Below are 14,346 nucleotides of genomic sequence, written 5' to 3'. Positions count from 1 at the left end.
AATTTAATAAATACATGTTAATTTTATATATGCATATATTTTACATAAGCTTTATTGTTTGTGAGCTATATGTCGTGCGCACTACTACTTACAACTAATACTAGAATATATTAAGTAAAAATACAATGGTTTAGTAGTGGGTTAAATTAGTGAATTTTAGTCGATAATATATATTTTTAATATTTAGGTAATAGTAATTAAAAAACTAAATATATTTTATGTTTACAAAAATATAAACTATAATTGGAAGTATATGATGAATAATTAATAACGCCTATTCAAAGCACACGATACTATCTTTCAGATAATGTATTTATACTTTGACCAGATAAAAAATAAAAAGAATTACGCAGTTTAATTAGAGTTTGCTTTTCTTAGAATACTTTTGATTTTACCATTTAAATATAATTCGATATGTAATTTGTGAAAATGCTAGATTGGTTATAATAAAAAAACAATTGATATTCATAATTTTTTTATATTAATGTTAATATTAGACGTATATCTTATATAAAATTTAAATACATATATTCTTAAGCAAAATATTTTCTTCGTATTGTTCTTTTATTACATTTTAGGAACTGCAAATAACACATGTGATCTGCTTCATAAATTTATTAGAATGCATATAGTTACATATATATATATATATATATATATATATATATATAGAAAGTTACGAGTATGTATTATTGCAAATATGTGCATATTCGTATAAATTTATGCAACATATAGTTATGTAGATGATATAACATATGGCTTCACCACTTTTTTGAGTTTCTAATAATGGACAAACATTACTTATATATAATAAATTATCACTGTAACGAAGTATCATTCCATGGAATATGTAATGATATTTTTTGACAATAAAGCCTAAGTTTCTCACAAAAATATCTTCCAATCATTGTTAGATACGAGCAATAATATTGGAAAAAGCCATTTATATCTATCAATAATAAAATATAAATTATAATAGTGACAAGCTTAGATAAGTAATACAGCACTGTTTCATTAAATCATGGAAAAAGAGTCAGTGTTCATTCATATGCAACTTTTGAATTTATAAAAAAACCAATAGAATAGAAAAAAATATTTATTATTTAACTAGTGAAATAAGTTTTCCGTTAAAGCGGCAATTTTCTTTACATATCAATAGTGCACAAAGTATTTTTTTGCACAATAGTTATGGCAACGATATTCATTGCAATTTACTGAATTTCCGTGTCAATTATACATAAAATAAAACCACAATAGCCTTGATAATAAGATTTACAGATTATTCCATTATGTTAAAAAATAATATTCATGTACTTCATGCAGTAACAAACTCGTCGAATGATTTATATTGAATAGAAAACAAGTATTTAAGATACTTGCAAAAGACAATTATGTAACTTTCTTTTCTACAGAAAGCATTTAGTTCAATTATATACTAAAAGATAATCACAATAGCGTTTTTCAAGTATTTTTAGGAAATTTTTGGACATTATTTTACAGCGCAATGTACGAGAGAGAATATCTTTTCCGTCGACAGAAATTCCATCGACCAAGTGTTGTGCTTTTACATCCGAAGCTCGTTCACTAATGCGGTTAGTACGTTGACTACTCGCATAATTAAAGAAAATTTTTTTTTATGACGATCAAAGGAATATAAAAGAGTGGAAAATATAAAATGTAAAAGAAGACAAAAGCGTTCAACGTTATAAGGAAAAATTTATAAAATTTACTCTTGACAGTCTGCGTGTTGAACGTGACAAGTAATAATAATGGCTTAGTAAGTTTCACCTAGCAATTCTAGTAGCCGTTGCATTAAAATTTACGTAAATACGTAAATTATTACAAATAATGCTGTCGAGATGCGTTTATTTTTGTTTATTCCGAAGGATGTTACATAATGCATTTGAGCGTCGGAGGGAAAAGTAAAAAAATAAAAATTTGTTTTAGTACTTTCTGGAATGCAAAACTGAAATCTTTACTAGCGTCGCTCCAATTAGCAGCAGATTGCATTTATTCACATGGCACACACTCACAAAAGGCGAGGATAACTCAAATTTTCCCTCAGACTTTTTTCTGGGATGTCCGATTTTTCTCCTACGGATTAAGCTCGAGATTTTCCGGATCGACGCCGCATCGGAGCATCGATTATGTAGGCAGAAAAAGTTAAAAAAAGAGAGGGAATGAGGGAATAGGAGAGAGGGAATGAGAGAATGAGGGAATAAGAGTGAGAGAGAGAAAGAGAGAGAGAGAGAGAGAGAGAGAGAGATCGATTGTCTATGTGTGAGAGCTGTATACGTGCCTTAAGCGTTAACCTACATTTTAATCGGTGCACAGGATAGCCCGGATTTATCGCGCTATATAACGTGCTTTTCTGTACGCGAATTACGCGATCTTTTTCGCGGACTTTTCCGCGGAATTCAGAGCTGTGCATTTAACGGTTACCTATTCTCTCTCTCTCTCTCTTCTTTCTTGTAGCCATTCATTATGTCGACGACGCTTTTTGCTATATCGGCTATATTGACGTCGAGTCTGAAATTACGTGGAGGAGGTGGAATCGAGGTCTAGCTGGAATTTTCGCGTAATTTTCGCTCCACTAAATAGTCGGCACATGGGGGGGGGAGGTTGGAGCAAAGTGGCACGTACAGAGCGCAGACGTGAAAAGAGAAAAAATATTTACTGACTACAGCATCTTTTTTCTTCCTAGTAGAATCGCATCACTTTAAAATGAGAATACCGTAATAGGTTAAGTGTTAAGAGGTTGAGCACCAACGACCTTCACCGACCGCACGTCAATAAATGTCTTTCATTTAAGACGTACTTAGTCTTATGAAAAACTTAGGCTCTGTTGCTCTCCACACACCTACGATCACCCATCACTACACACAAACTTGGAGTGAAATATTTTCGACGTTAAATATTACTGTATAAGGTATTAAATTGTTTGTTTGAAACTCTTTCAAATGATGTATATATATATATATATATATGTGTGTGTGTGTGTGTGTGTGTGTGTGTGTTGTGTGTGTTTGTGTGTGTTGTGTTTGTGTGTGTTGTGTTTGTGTTTGTGTGTTTGTGTGTGTGTGTGTGTGTGTGTATGCGCGCGCGTGCGTGCGTGCGTGCTACGAGGGCGTAGTTAATGATATTATATAAATGTAAGAAGTCGTAATTTATTTATGCACAATGAGAGAAATGGTAGTTATTTGCATGGAGAAAATATGATCTTATTAGCAATGCTAAGAAAAATTATAAAAATTGCTATACCAATATATATATCACGAGTTGAAGGACTAAGTATTCGAGCAAAAGCATTTCTTCGCTTTCAAAAATATATACGAGTAATAAGATTAAATTAGCATTAATATCCTAGTGTATAAATATTATAATAATAAATATGAATGCTAATTATTTTGCACGTATCATAATAACTTTATTTTTATTCAATATGTTCATTATGTTACAATTACAATGGAAAAACTTCGTAAATTAATTTCTGTATTTAAAGAATCTATATAAAAAATTTCTATCGTTTAACTGTTTTTATTAAACTGTAGCTTAAGCGAAACGGACGGAAGTAAAAAATTTGGATTACAAAATAATTACATAAGCATTGATTAAGCCGTGGATTTTCAATTGGTAAGTACGTAATGTCTAAAATGTAGTAAAAGAAGAAGCGCCAATCAATTCGTAAATGCCATAAAACGTAATTGCGTTGGAATTGCAAATTTAAGAGATAGAACAATTTTTTCGGTGAATCGTACAATTCTCATTTTGAAAGTGGATATTCACCATCGGCGAAAAATATAAATTCCAATATTAAATAAATAACTAATTATAATCCAAGTCTGTTGTTATTATCTATTTATGGAATCGAGTATAAAGTAGAAAGCGCATTACATATCATACATAGAGTAATAGACGACAGATCCTGAATCCCTGCCAACAGCGTCATTGAACTCGAACGCGATAAAGTAGAGAAGGAGAGGGGAAAAAAGCCGAGGAGGAAATCGACGCACTTGACCGAGAAGAAACGGGACGAGACGCAGTATATCTCTCTCTCTCTCTCTCTCTCTCTCTCTCTCTCTCTCTCTGCCTCTCTGTTTGTGTGTGTGTGTGTGTGTGTGTGTGCGCGCGCGCACGCGTGTGGGCGCGTTTGTGAGAAAGAGAGAGAGAGAGAGAGAGAGAAATGCTGGATCGGAGATTCGCCGAAAGCGAAGGCGGCACTGCACGAGCATAATACCGAATCACGCTCTCGCTTTCGCCAATACTTACGCACTCGCTCCCAGTGCTCTCGTAAGTTACGTTTTGCCAACGTACCTGTTGATGCAATATCGCCTGAATATCTCGAGGCTGGATCCTCCTCAATGCGGTCAGCTTCTGCAGTCGTTCCCTCGCGCCTCTGCAAACACGCATAAATTTTCCACATTAGCGTTATTAATGAATGAGTGGCTCACGCCTCGTACGAGCTGCGGGCGTTACACACACTCGCACTTTCAACAACCGAGCTTTCCGTTTTGTTAAGTCCGTTTTGTCTTCGCTAAGAGTTACTTTATCAATTGTACAAGCCGAGTAATCCGACGAATTTCTCCTTAACATCCCCCTCCCCCTTACCCCTTCCGCTTATCCCACCCTCTCGCCTACCGACTTCAATCCCTTATTACCGCGGAATTATCCCTGCCCGACTTTTTCGATAATGCCCGTAATTAGAGCTAAATTTCGCGTATGCGTATCGCAATTTTCACTTTCCTTGTACTGCTTAATGTGCAGGGAGATGACTTTCTAGGAAAAATTATTGCTCTCCTACTAGTGGTGACTCGAGGAAGCACTCAGCATTGTAAGGAAAATTGCTAAAGTCTTACTACTTTCCGTTAAAAAGGAACAGCAAAAAGAAAAAATAAGGAAAGAAACAAAAGAAAAGAAGAAGAAAAAAAGAGAGAAAAAAAAGTATTTTTTATATCGCAAAACCCGAGCATTTTTCCAGCTACGCATCAAGCACTGTAATTTCCTTATGTGTGCGCGGTTTCGTTCCCTATAATCTCACGCGAATGTAACACACGCGCATATTATATAGGTGATTCTGGTCGTGAGAAGCTAGATAAAAGCAATGCTCGCCGAGATTAATGGACGAAGAATTTCGAACGTTCGTTCATTCCAACATTAGAGCCGCGAACGCATATATATGTGTGTGTATATATATATATATATATATCTTACGTTATGTTTTTCTACTGAAAATACAAAAGCTCGTTTTAACAAGCTTAATAAAAATTAAACATAATCTTCCGCGTCTCAAAATGTTCGCTTTGGTGTATCACTAGGATTTTTGATTTTTGACATCTATTCAATTTGTTTTATAATCGTGAAATTCAGTGGCATTCTTGATGCGAAATGTCTTACATGCGAGAAAGAGACATGTTTTTGTATTATGAATACGCGAAGAAGTGGAATTTACTCTTAATTACAAAAATCGTTTGACGAAAATTCTTTAAAAGGGATTTTCATATTTTCCTCCATATTATGTATACTAACAAGTGCTACGAGGTTAGTTGTTTTTTTTTTTTTTTTTTAGTCCACGTAAATGATCTTTAAAATTCAGAACATTTAATCTCATGTAATTTTAATTGAGGTAGCTTTTACGTCGTTCCATCTTGATAGGAGTAAAATTTACTTAGCTAGAAAGTTCATGAAAACTATGTTATTTCTATATAACGGATTGTGAATCTGTAATTATATTAATTTGAGAAAATTTGTTGAATATCAAGTGACGTCGATATCCGAATAAACTCACTGGCTATTCTATAAATCGTTTATTAAGCATAACTAAGAGTAATTTGAAAAATTTCTTATTCACCTACTGTCGCACATAATACTTCGGCATATTATTTTCTTCGCGCACTATTCACGTAATTTATCATAAATGAATATAAATTGTATATTGTTATTTAGAATATAAATTTTCAATTCATATATATATCGATATTTTCTATTTTGTAACTATATTTAGAGTACGCGCGCACTTGTTGATTATGTATGGTTCACGTATAAAATATTTGTTCAAGTGTTCTTGAAACACGTTATATAAATAATTCTAACTGTATTTCCGAGGAAATCATTAAATATTGCTTGTCGTGAAATTTTACTTCTCAAGATAATGAAAGATTCGTTATATAAAGATTGATTGATTACTTTCAAATCTTTATTACTTATAAAATGACAAGAAAATACTACCAGCACGACCAGAATCACATAATATACAGATGTGCTCTTTAGTTATCCTTAAAAAGTATTTGAGAAGAATTGCCGCATAAATTGCCGTAAAATTCTCATAAAAATAGTATAATTTTATGAATTATTAAAAACTTATGGATAAGTTCGGATGTTTCTAAGAAACTCCAGTTATTCGAGCATTAGCCAGGCTTCTCTTTTAATTAATTATGTTTTTAAGAGAAAACTTACCTCTCGACGGCGATGACCCAAGCGTCTCTGATTCCTCCGGTGCTTGATCCATCCAATACTTCTACCACAAAACGAACTCGATTAGCTCAGAAAATGACAAAAATTCTTTTACAATTATATTATTCATTGATTATTTTATTTTATTTTTTCTCATAAAGCTTTTCTCCTAGTCGCTTTCCCATCGAGCATTATTTATCTCGATATCGTGTTTAAGCGATGGCTTTAGTGTCGTCAAATCGATAGTCAAGTCCAGGAGTGGAAAAGACCGTATCGGTGAGATTGATTCAAAATTTGATATTTTGACAATATACGAAGCATTTACGTTATCAATTGTTTCCCAAGATATTCTTCACTATGAGAAAGATTTTTTCCAAAAATTTCAGTGTCACAGAAGTAATACGATTCTTTCATATTTTAATATCACTACTTAGTAAAATTATTAGTGCAAAAACTCTTTCAAACATTACTTTTAACTTGTATTAATAAATTGTTTATATTAGAGTATTAGTTCACCTCCATCGTGATCACCCGTATAACAATTGAAAAAATTACCAATTACCTGTAATAAATATAACCGATCTTTATAAATAATCTTTTGCATTTTCTATAAGAAATTGTTTTTATTCCGTTATGTTTATATGTTTATATGTTTATACTATTAACGAATGTAACGATCGTTATCTAATACAGCAATTAAATATTTGTATTAAATATTGCATTATATTTATTTGTTTGACATTATCTTATTGTTACCTATTAATATAATCGTTTATTAGATATTAATTATATAATGCCAGATCACCCATGCAAATCTTTGTTGCAACTCGGGATGAGTACGGAGTTGAGAAATTAAATAATATGTTACTTCGAGTACACTTTTGAGTAATATTAAAAGAAAAAATTATCGTCGGGATCCGACTCATTTTTGAGCGGAGGGAAAAGTCTTTTGGCAAATTAATTGTCAAGCATCTATCAGCTTCGCATTTGAAGGAGAGAGAATCAATACGTTATCGCACTATTTTTATTAGAGAAGTTGTAAGATAAATTACACGATTAATACTGTTAGCTTCGTATTATCGAAATAAAAAGTAATTTTTAGTCTATGTCGATTAAAAATTAGAAAATCAATTTTTAAATATATGCTTTACTATTGATGTAACAGTCGGGTGGATATTCGCTTAAAATTAACATGATAGAATTATAATATAATTAAATGCTACATTTGATCAAAATTCAGACTTTTTAATCATGAAGATATTTAGGTCACTTTTCTCTTGACTAATCGTGTGACTTTACGTTCTAAAAATTTAAATCAAGAACGCGAACATTGAACTTTAAATACATTTTACTGATATATTTGTAGATTCACAATTTCATTACAAATATTTAATAAAATACGTTGACATTACGCAAATTACTTTTCATTTTTAAGTAACATAAGTAGGAAAAGTAATTACAATTATAACATTGATAATGATTACACTTGCATTAATTTTGTTTTAGATTTTTCGCAAAACTATATATTCCTAAAATTGTTATCACTTTAATTTCCACCGAATTTTTTTCCTCCATTATTTACGACCTTAAAACTTGTAAAGCTTATCATTAAAAAGAAAAGAAAAAATAATAAATAAATAAAAAAAATATTTTACACAGCCGTTACAAAGGTATGCAATGGTATAAATTCAAGAAATTCAGGACTTTTATATTTTTAAAGGAAATAATCTTTAAAAATTTACTTATTAAATGACGTACACTTATGAAATTATATAAATATATAAATATATAAATATATAACATGGTTACTTTATTTTTTTCAACCGACCTAATACAATTCATAATACATAAAATATATTTTTAAAAACATTTTTATATATTTCATAATTAATATTAAATTTAAAAAGAAAACATTTCACTATTTAATAATAATTATTGACTAAGTCAGTTTATAGATTACTAAAAACAATTGTAAATTCGCTGATATATAAAAAAAGAAATGCTTAAATTACAAGCATTTTTCAAACCGCGTATCGCATATTTAACAATAGCGCAAAATTATTTTTTTTTTAAATAAAAATTTTTTTTTATATATAATACAAGAATATAATAAAAAATTTATCACTTTATCGTAATTGCTATCAATCGTATATTTATTTAAACTCACAACGATAGTCCATCTATTTTCTGTCTAAATTCCCATCATTAAAATCTTTAAATAATTTCCAAGCCTTTTTAAAGAAGAAATTTTCTCTCGAGACTGTCAAGAAGGAAGCTGTAAGTACATCATGGCCGTTGTTTTGTATACGACACAATTTCAATTTTGATCTGATAATATCAATTATTCCTTGCAGGCTATTTTCACTGGAGCGGCCAATGTAGACTTAACGAATGCGTATATGAGCTATCGATCAATTTCAATTTAAGGTCAAGGAACAATATTTCCACTTCCGCCGCTGGAAAACTTGGAACACTTCAGAGTTCTCATTAACCCCAACCCCCCCCCCCTCCCGCGCGCACACTCGCGCGCATATATATATATATATATATATATATACGCGCTTGTGTGTGGGGTGTGATTGCGTGTGCGCGCGCGCATGCGCATTCGCGCGTGTGCCTGTATATATATATATATATATAAATAGGACGACGAAAAAGAAAATAATAGTACATCTAAATTTACATCTCGATTGTTGAATTTTTAAGTGGTCTTGAGTTTATGATTATTATATATGAATAATATCTTTTATTATATGTAAGCCATTATATCTATAAAAAGCTAGTACACTATTTTCGGATATTTCTATTAAGGTTCTTTATTAATATTTATCTATTTTTTCTTATAAAGAACGAATTTTTATGAAAAAACGTTAGTGAAGATAAAAAATATTTTTTAAATGATCTACATTAAAAACCATGCAATTTTCATACAAGTCATACGATACTTAAATTAAGTTTATTAAAATTTTTTGATCATAATTACAAATGAAATAATAACTAGCAAGTTCTTTAGATAATACTGATATACAAATATTAAGTTTTATAGTTTCGAATTTGCCAAAGTTTACACATAAAGGAAGTGATATAAGTGAAGGTCTCTCTCTCTCTCTCTCTCTCTCTCTCTCTCTCTCTCCTCTATGTATGTATGTGCGCAGATTGTAATTATCTTTATAACTAATTTAAAACAATTCAAAGTATCATATTATGACATATTACACGTTTGAATGGTGTGGATTAGGACAGAATATGACAACTCGAATCAGAATGTTATAAAATCAATATATTTAAGAAGTTTTAAATTCAGATTGGACGAAAATACTACCCTACTATTGCATATATTGAGTTGAAATATTTTTTAAGTAAATAATAAAAATATATCGATTCCTTATTAAGGGAATATAGATGAAAAATTTAATCTACATTTATTATCCAATAATATTTATTTGTTACATTTTATATTATTTCAATACAAATTGTTTTTAATAATGAACTCTGGAACAACGAAATATAGACAATAATCTAAATCTAGAGAAAGTTAGCGCGACATCCCTTTCATTCAGCCAGAGGTCATTCATATATTTTTTTTAAATTATTTCGAATGCGATTTAGTTTTATTTCGTTGGATTTTTAATTTATTGTACGTAGTATACAATAGATTAGTAAGAATATATTTCCGCTACAGTTCGTCCATACTTGGTTGATAGTAGTAAAAGTTTTTAATATTTTAATTGGTTTAAGGAATAATATTGAAAAAATTTTCTTGTACATATTATAATATTCTCAACTCTTTAAATATTTTGTTAAAATTACAAATATAATTTCACATGAATTCGTCATTTCAAATACTTTTGATATCTATTCATTTTACATCTATTTTTATATCTTATAAAGTGATTGTATTCGAATAAGTATATCTAATATTATTTCAATTACTATACATATGCTTATGAAAACATAAGAAAAAAGAAAATAGTCATAAATTTAAAAATTCGATAACAGAATTACTAGAGTTGAAATCTCATTAAATCCCATTACTAACATATATATATATATATATATATATATATATATACGATAGGATATATATAATATTAATGAAATCGAACGCATTCAATTTGTACAATGTAATATATAAAATTTAATTTAATTTATTTAAAAGTGATAAGATATGTAATGTTAAATATGTGAAATTAATTCACGAGATTCGTGTTACTTTTTTTAACGTTCCAATATGAAATATAAATTTTTTAAATATTAAGTAAACCAAGCAGTTGTAAAAGAGTTGTTTTTTATTGCATTGATAAATATTGCATTCAATAATACCATTATGTTTATATAAAAGATCTTAAAATTATTGACTTCTTAACGAAAATAGGGAAAACAAGTGTCATACTACTACTACCACCTTGTTTTGCAAATAAAAATTTGAAGCGTATTTTTTTAAATATTATATCATTATAAATATTTTTTACATCGATAATTTTTAACAAAGACTGAAATGAACTAAAAGTATTTAAGCTTTTAAAAAGTATATTAGTTTTTTGTTACAATAGTATTTGATGAAATTGGATTTAAAAAATCGAAATATTTAGGACCATATAATTGAAATTCAATGTTTATTTAACAAATTATTTTAATGTCTATTTTATAATTTTATTCTTATTGCATGTTTTTCCTACTATACTATGTACATATAAATCCGTAATATAAAGTAAATGATAAATTATATATTTATTTTGTTATCGTAAAAATTATAATTCTAGACAAGTTAAAAAATGACAGAGATATAAAATTTGATGCTATCGCAAATATGACCTTTTATCATAGCGATTTGTTTATAATTTGCGATACCCGTAGACTCTACGTCGAATACCATAATTAATTTATCATTAATTAAACTACAGTTTTTAACAATTGAATAATGCTGATTTCATCCAACAATATTAGCTGTCTTTTCATAAGATTTTTATTTAAAATTATATCCATTGAAAGAACTTTAAAACATAATTCATTTCCTATTCCTTTTATATTGTAAACATTACTTTTCATTATAAATATATGTCCGTTCGTATGTATTATAAATAATAAGTATTGTAAACTGTATTTACAAGTTATCAATAAAACTAATTGAAAGCAAGCTTTTCGTTTTTAATTTGTTAAATTTCAATAAATTAATTAAAGCGCCGCAATCAAGATTTATTATTAATTCGCGCTGTTAATCGATCTGTTATCAAAATTTAAATAAATAACAATGCTTTTAAGCCATTGTAATTACATATTTTATCATTAAAGATTCTTTACAGGAGAGTTCGGAGATATGCGTAGAAAAATATGTAATGAAAAAGGACGACATTGGAGAGATATACTTGATGGTAGCGCTATCAAGTTAGCCAACTGACAGGATCTCATGTTAAACCAGAGCGCAAGGAATTAAAATAAAACAAATTCAATAATGAAGCGGTAGCTCTTTTAAATAATTAATAGCATGTGTTTACACATCCGGCAGAAGCATCGCTCAATTCATTCCAACATCATGAGATAATTCCATTTATCGGACACGTTACATAAAGCGCAAATATGAAAATTTCCACATGGATAGTGGTAGCGACGCTTCCGCGATTACGTAACGATCACAACAAGCCCATGCATCGTAATCGAGAAAACGGGGAAAAGCTCACACACGTACGCTCATACGCGCACCATCGCACAAGACACTCCTCTATACCATCGTAGGATTCTAGTCGACATATGGGCGCGATGGTTGATTTAGGCTCGGAGACCTCGTCCTCGGCGTCCTCGTCGATGAACTTGACGGATGATAGGTCAAAGTACCTGGCGACGTCGTCGTACTCCTCGTCATCGACAATCAATGCCGAACGCCAACTGGACTCGCCCAGAGTCGGGGATTTCGGCCGACTCGAGACCCGCGACTCATTGATGCAGCCGCACCAGGAGATGCGCTGGAACATCGAGGTGACGCGAGATTTGCTGCCGGGTCGGCGACGCCTAACACCGAGGTCGTCCATTTTGCACTTGTTAACTTTACCACATGCGTGGCGAAAATGTTCCGGCACTAAACGCCACTAGGAGTCGTTTCACGCAAGTTTTGACACTTTTTCGCCCGTGAAAATGCGTCAGCACTTACACAGTCGAACACGTGTATGCATTCATACGTTCCCAGAAGAAAGTCGATTGTCTGTGCCAGATATTTATCTATCCTTTCGAATCGTCTCCGGTGTAAATAGCTTTTGATTTTTCTTTTATATTGCAATAGGAATGGCAGCGCACTTGCAGAAACTTTATTCGAGATATTATAAATCTGTGGATTTTTCAATGGCAAAAGCTGATTAACACTTAGTTTTTTCAAAAATTGTACGAGCGATCATTGTTAAATATAATCACAGCTCGAGTTAAGTTAAGGCAATTAATTTTAAATAATTTGCTGCTCTCGTCTAATAGAATTTCCGTTACGTAATCAAGAAGTCATTATTACAGTGCAAAAATATATGCAACATCCGCTTCCTTGGAACATTAATAATATATGTACAAAACAAAATTACACTCCGTCGCTTCATTTTAACAAAAAGTTTGATAATGCACCAAGTTAACCAATATGCAACTTTTTTATGCGTTTGAACTTTATATTAAAATATTGGAGAAATAATAACTTAAGTAACGCTCTATTATTTGTACAATGTTTCATCATTTTGATAATTAATTTTTTTTTTTTTTTTAATATAACTTAGACATTAATTAAAAATTGCAAATTTTTTGGATTTCGTCAATGAATAATCTCACTTAAAGAATTCTGTGTATATATTTATCGAGAGCAGTGTATTGAATTTTTTTTTTTCAAATTAAAGCTCGTATTAGTTTAAATCGGATTAAATGCATGTGTGGAAGGTTTTAAGTTTATCTAAGAACAACATATTCTAAAATAGAATTTTCGTAATTAAATATTTTTAAGGAGCGTATGCGAATGTAAAAGCCTGCGTACGCGCGCATATATTTACTTTGAAAATTTCCTTTAAAAACTTTGCATCTATCTATCCATCTAGCTATGTGTATATATATATATATATATATATATTTATACCGATAAGGATTATGATATATGTTGTATTTTTATAAGTAATGTAAGAATACTCCAATCCAGGTTTTATAAAACTTTTTCAATCTATAAGGAAAACACTCATTGCTACCTGTTGCAGTTATGAGTTATTAAAAATATATTCTTATTTGCAGAATCTACCCGTATGCGCGTGTAAGCTATGATTTACAGATGACACGAAGTATACATACAGAGAAGATAGAATTTACAGTGAGCATGATTTACAGGATATCTACAGGATATGCATGTAAAAAAAATAAAAAAAAAAGTAAAAGAAAAAAAAAATCTTTTCCAATAAATCGTTTACATCTTTCTTGTGCTAAAGTGACTTGCTATCGTAAAACATAATAATATAACATAAACTTTAATCGTTTAATTGAAAATATTGACTTAAGTAAAGTGTTTCGAAGTGGAAATGATTATTAATGACGTGGCGTTACCAGTGCAAACTAAACGAAAAATCTCTTTATACACAAGAGAAGATAGAACGATTTCGTTGGCTAATACATATCGCCGGAATCGAAGGAATGAAATTAAATCGCATGATTCAGCGAAATGGCAAGAGTTCTCAAACTGCACTTAAATCGGCTCAGCGCAGCAGCTTCCTTCAATCAAGCGGCGTTATTAATCGAAAATCACAATAATAATTAGCGTGTTTAGTCCGTAACCAAAGTCAATATCGTCGCGACCCGTCTCCTTGGATTTGTTTCGGTGGGTTCGTCGCATGGAAATACGCAGAGAAAAAAATCGCTTTGGCGCGGTCAGCCTTTCGGCAATCGTCAAGC

At 30.6% G+C, this 14,346-nt stretch overlaps 2 protein-coding genes across 2 annotated transcripts in view; both read right to left on the bottom strand.

The window, feature by feature from the left end:
* LOC105363318 (uncharacterized) overlaps positions 1 to 14,346 on the bottom strand; it is a 165,605-nt gene that overhangs the window by 106,115 nt on the left and 45,144 nt on the right. Inside the window, exons 4-5 of the mRNA XM_011500986.1 lie at positions 6,454 to 6,511; positions 4,315 to 4,396 (exon numbers count right to left, since the gene is read on the bottom strand). Of these exons, the coding sequence (XP_011499288.1) occupies positions 4,315 to 4,396; positions 6,454 to 6,511 (140 nt within the window). The remainder of the gene's footprint in view (positions 1 to 4,314; positions 4,397 to 6,453; positions 6,512 to 14,346) is intronic.
* Positions 6,491 to 12,565, bottom strand: LOC105363136 (uncharacterized). Its single transcript, XM_011500747.1, has 2 exons — positions 12,151 to 12,565; positions 6,491 to 6,514 (listed from the first exon to the last, which is right to left on the bottom strand). Coding segments are annotated over exons 1-2 (327 nt in total). The 5' UTR covers positions 12,477 to 12,565; the 3' UTR covers positions 6,491 to 6,513.

This window comes from Ceratosolen solmsi, unplaced genomic scaffold (assembly GCF_000503995.2).
Source record: "Ceratosolen solmsi marchali unplaced genomic scaffold, CerSol_1.0 scaffold27, whole genome shotgun sequence".
NCBI lineage: Eukaryota > Metazoa > Arthropoda > Insecta > Hymenoptera > Agaonidae > Ceratosolen > Ceratosolen solmsi.
The sequence above is the reverse complement of the archived record's forward strand: the minus strand, read 5'-3'. Positions and strand labels throughout refer to the sequence as shown.

What these genes read in the sequence shown, in the direction of transcription:
- LOC105363136 (XM_011500747.1), bottom strand. Translation starts at nt 12,476, where the DNA reads ATGGACGACCTCGGTGTTAGGCGTCGCCGACCCGGCAGCAAATCTCGC.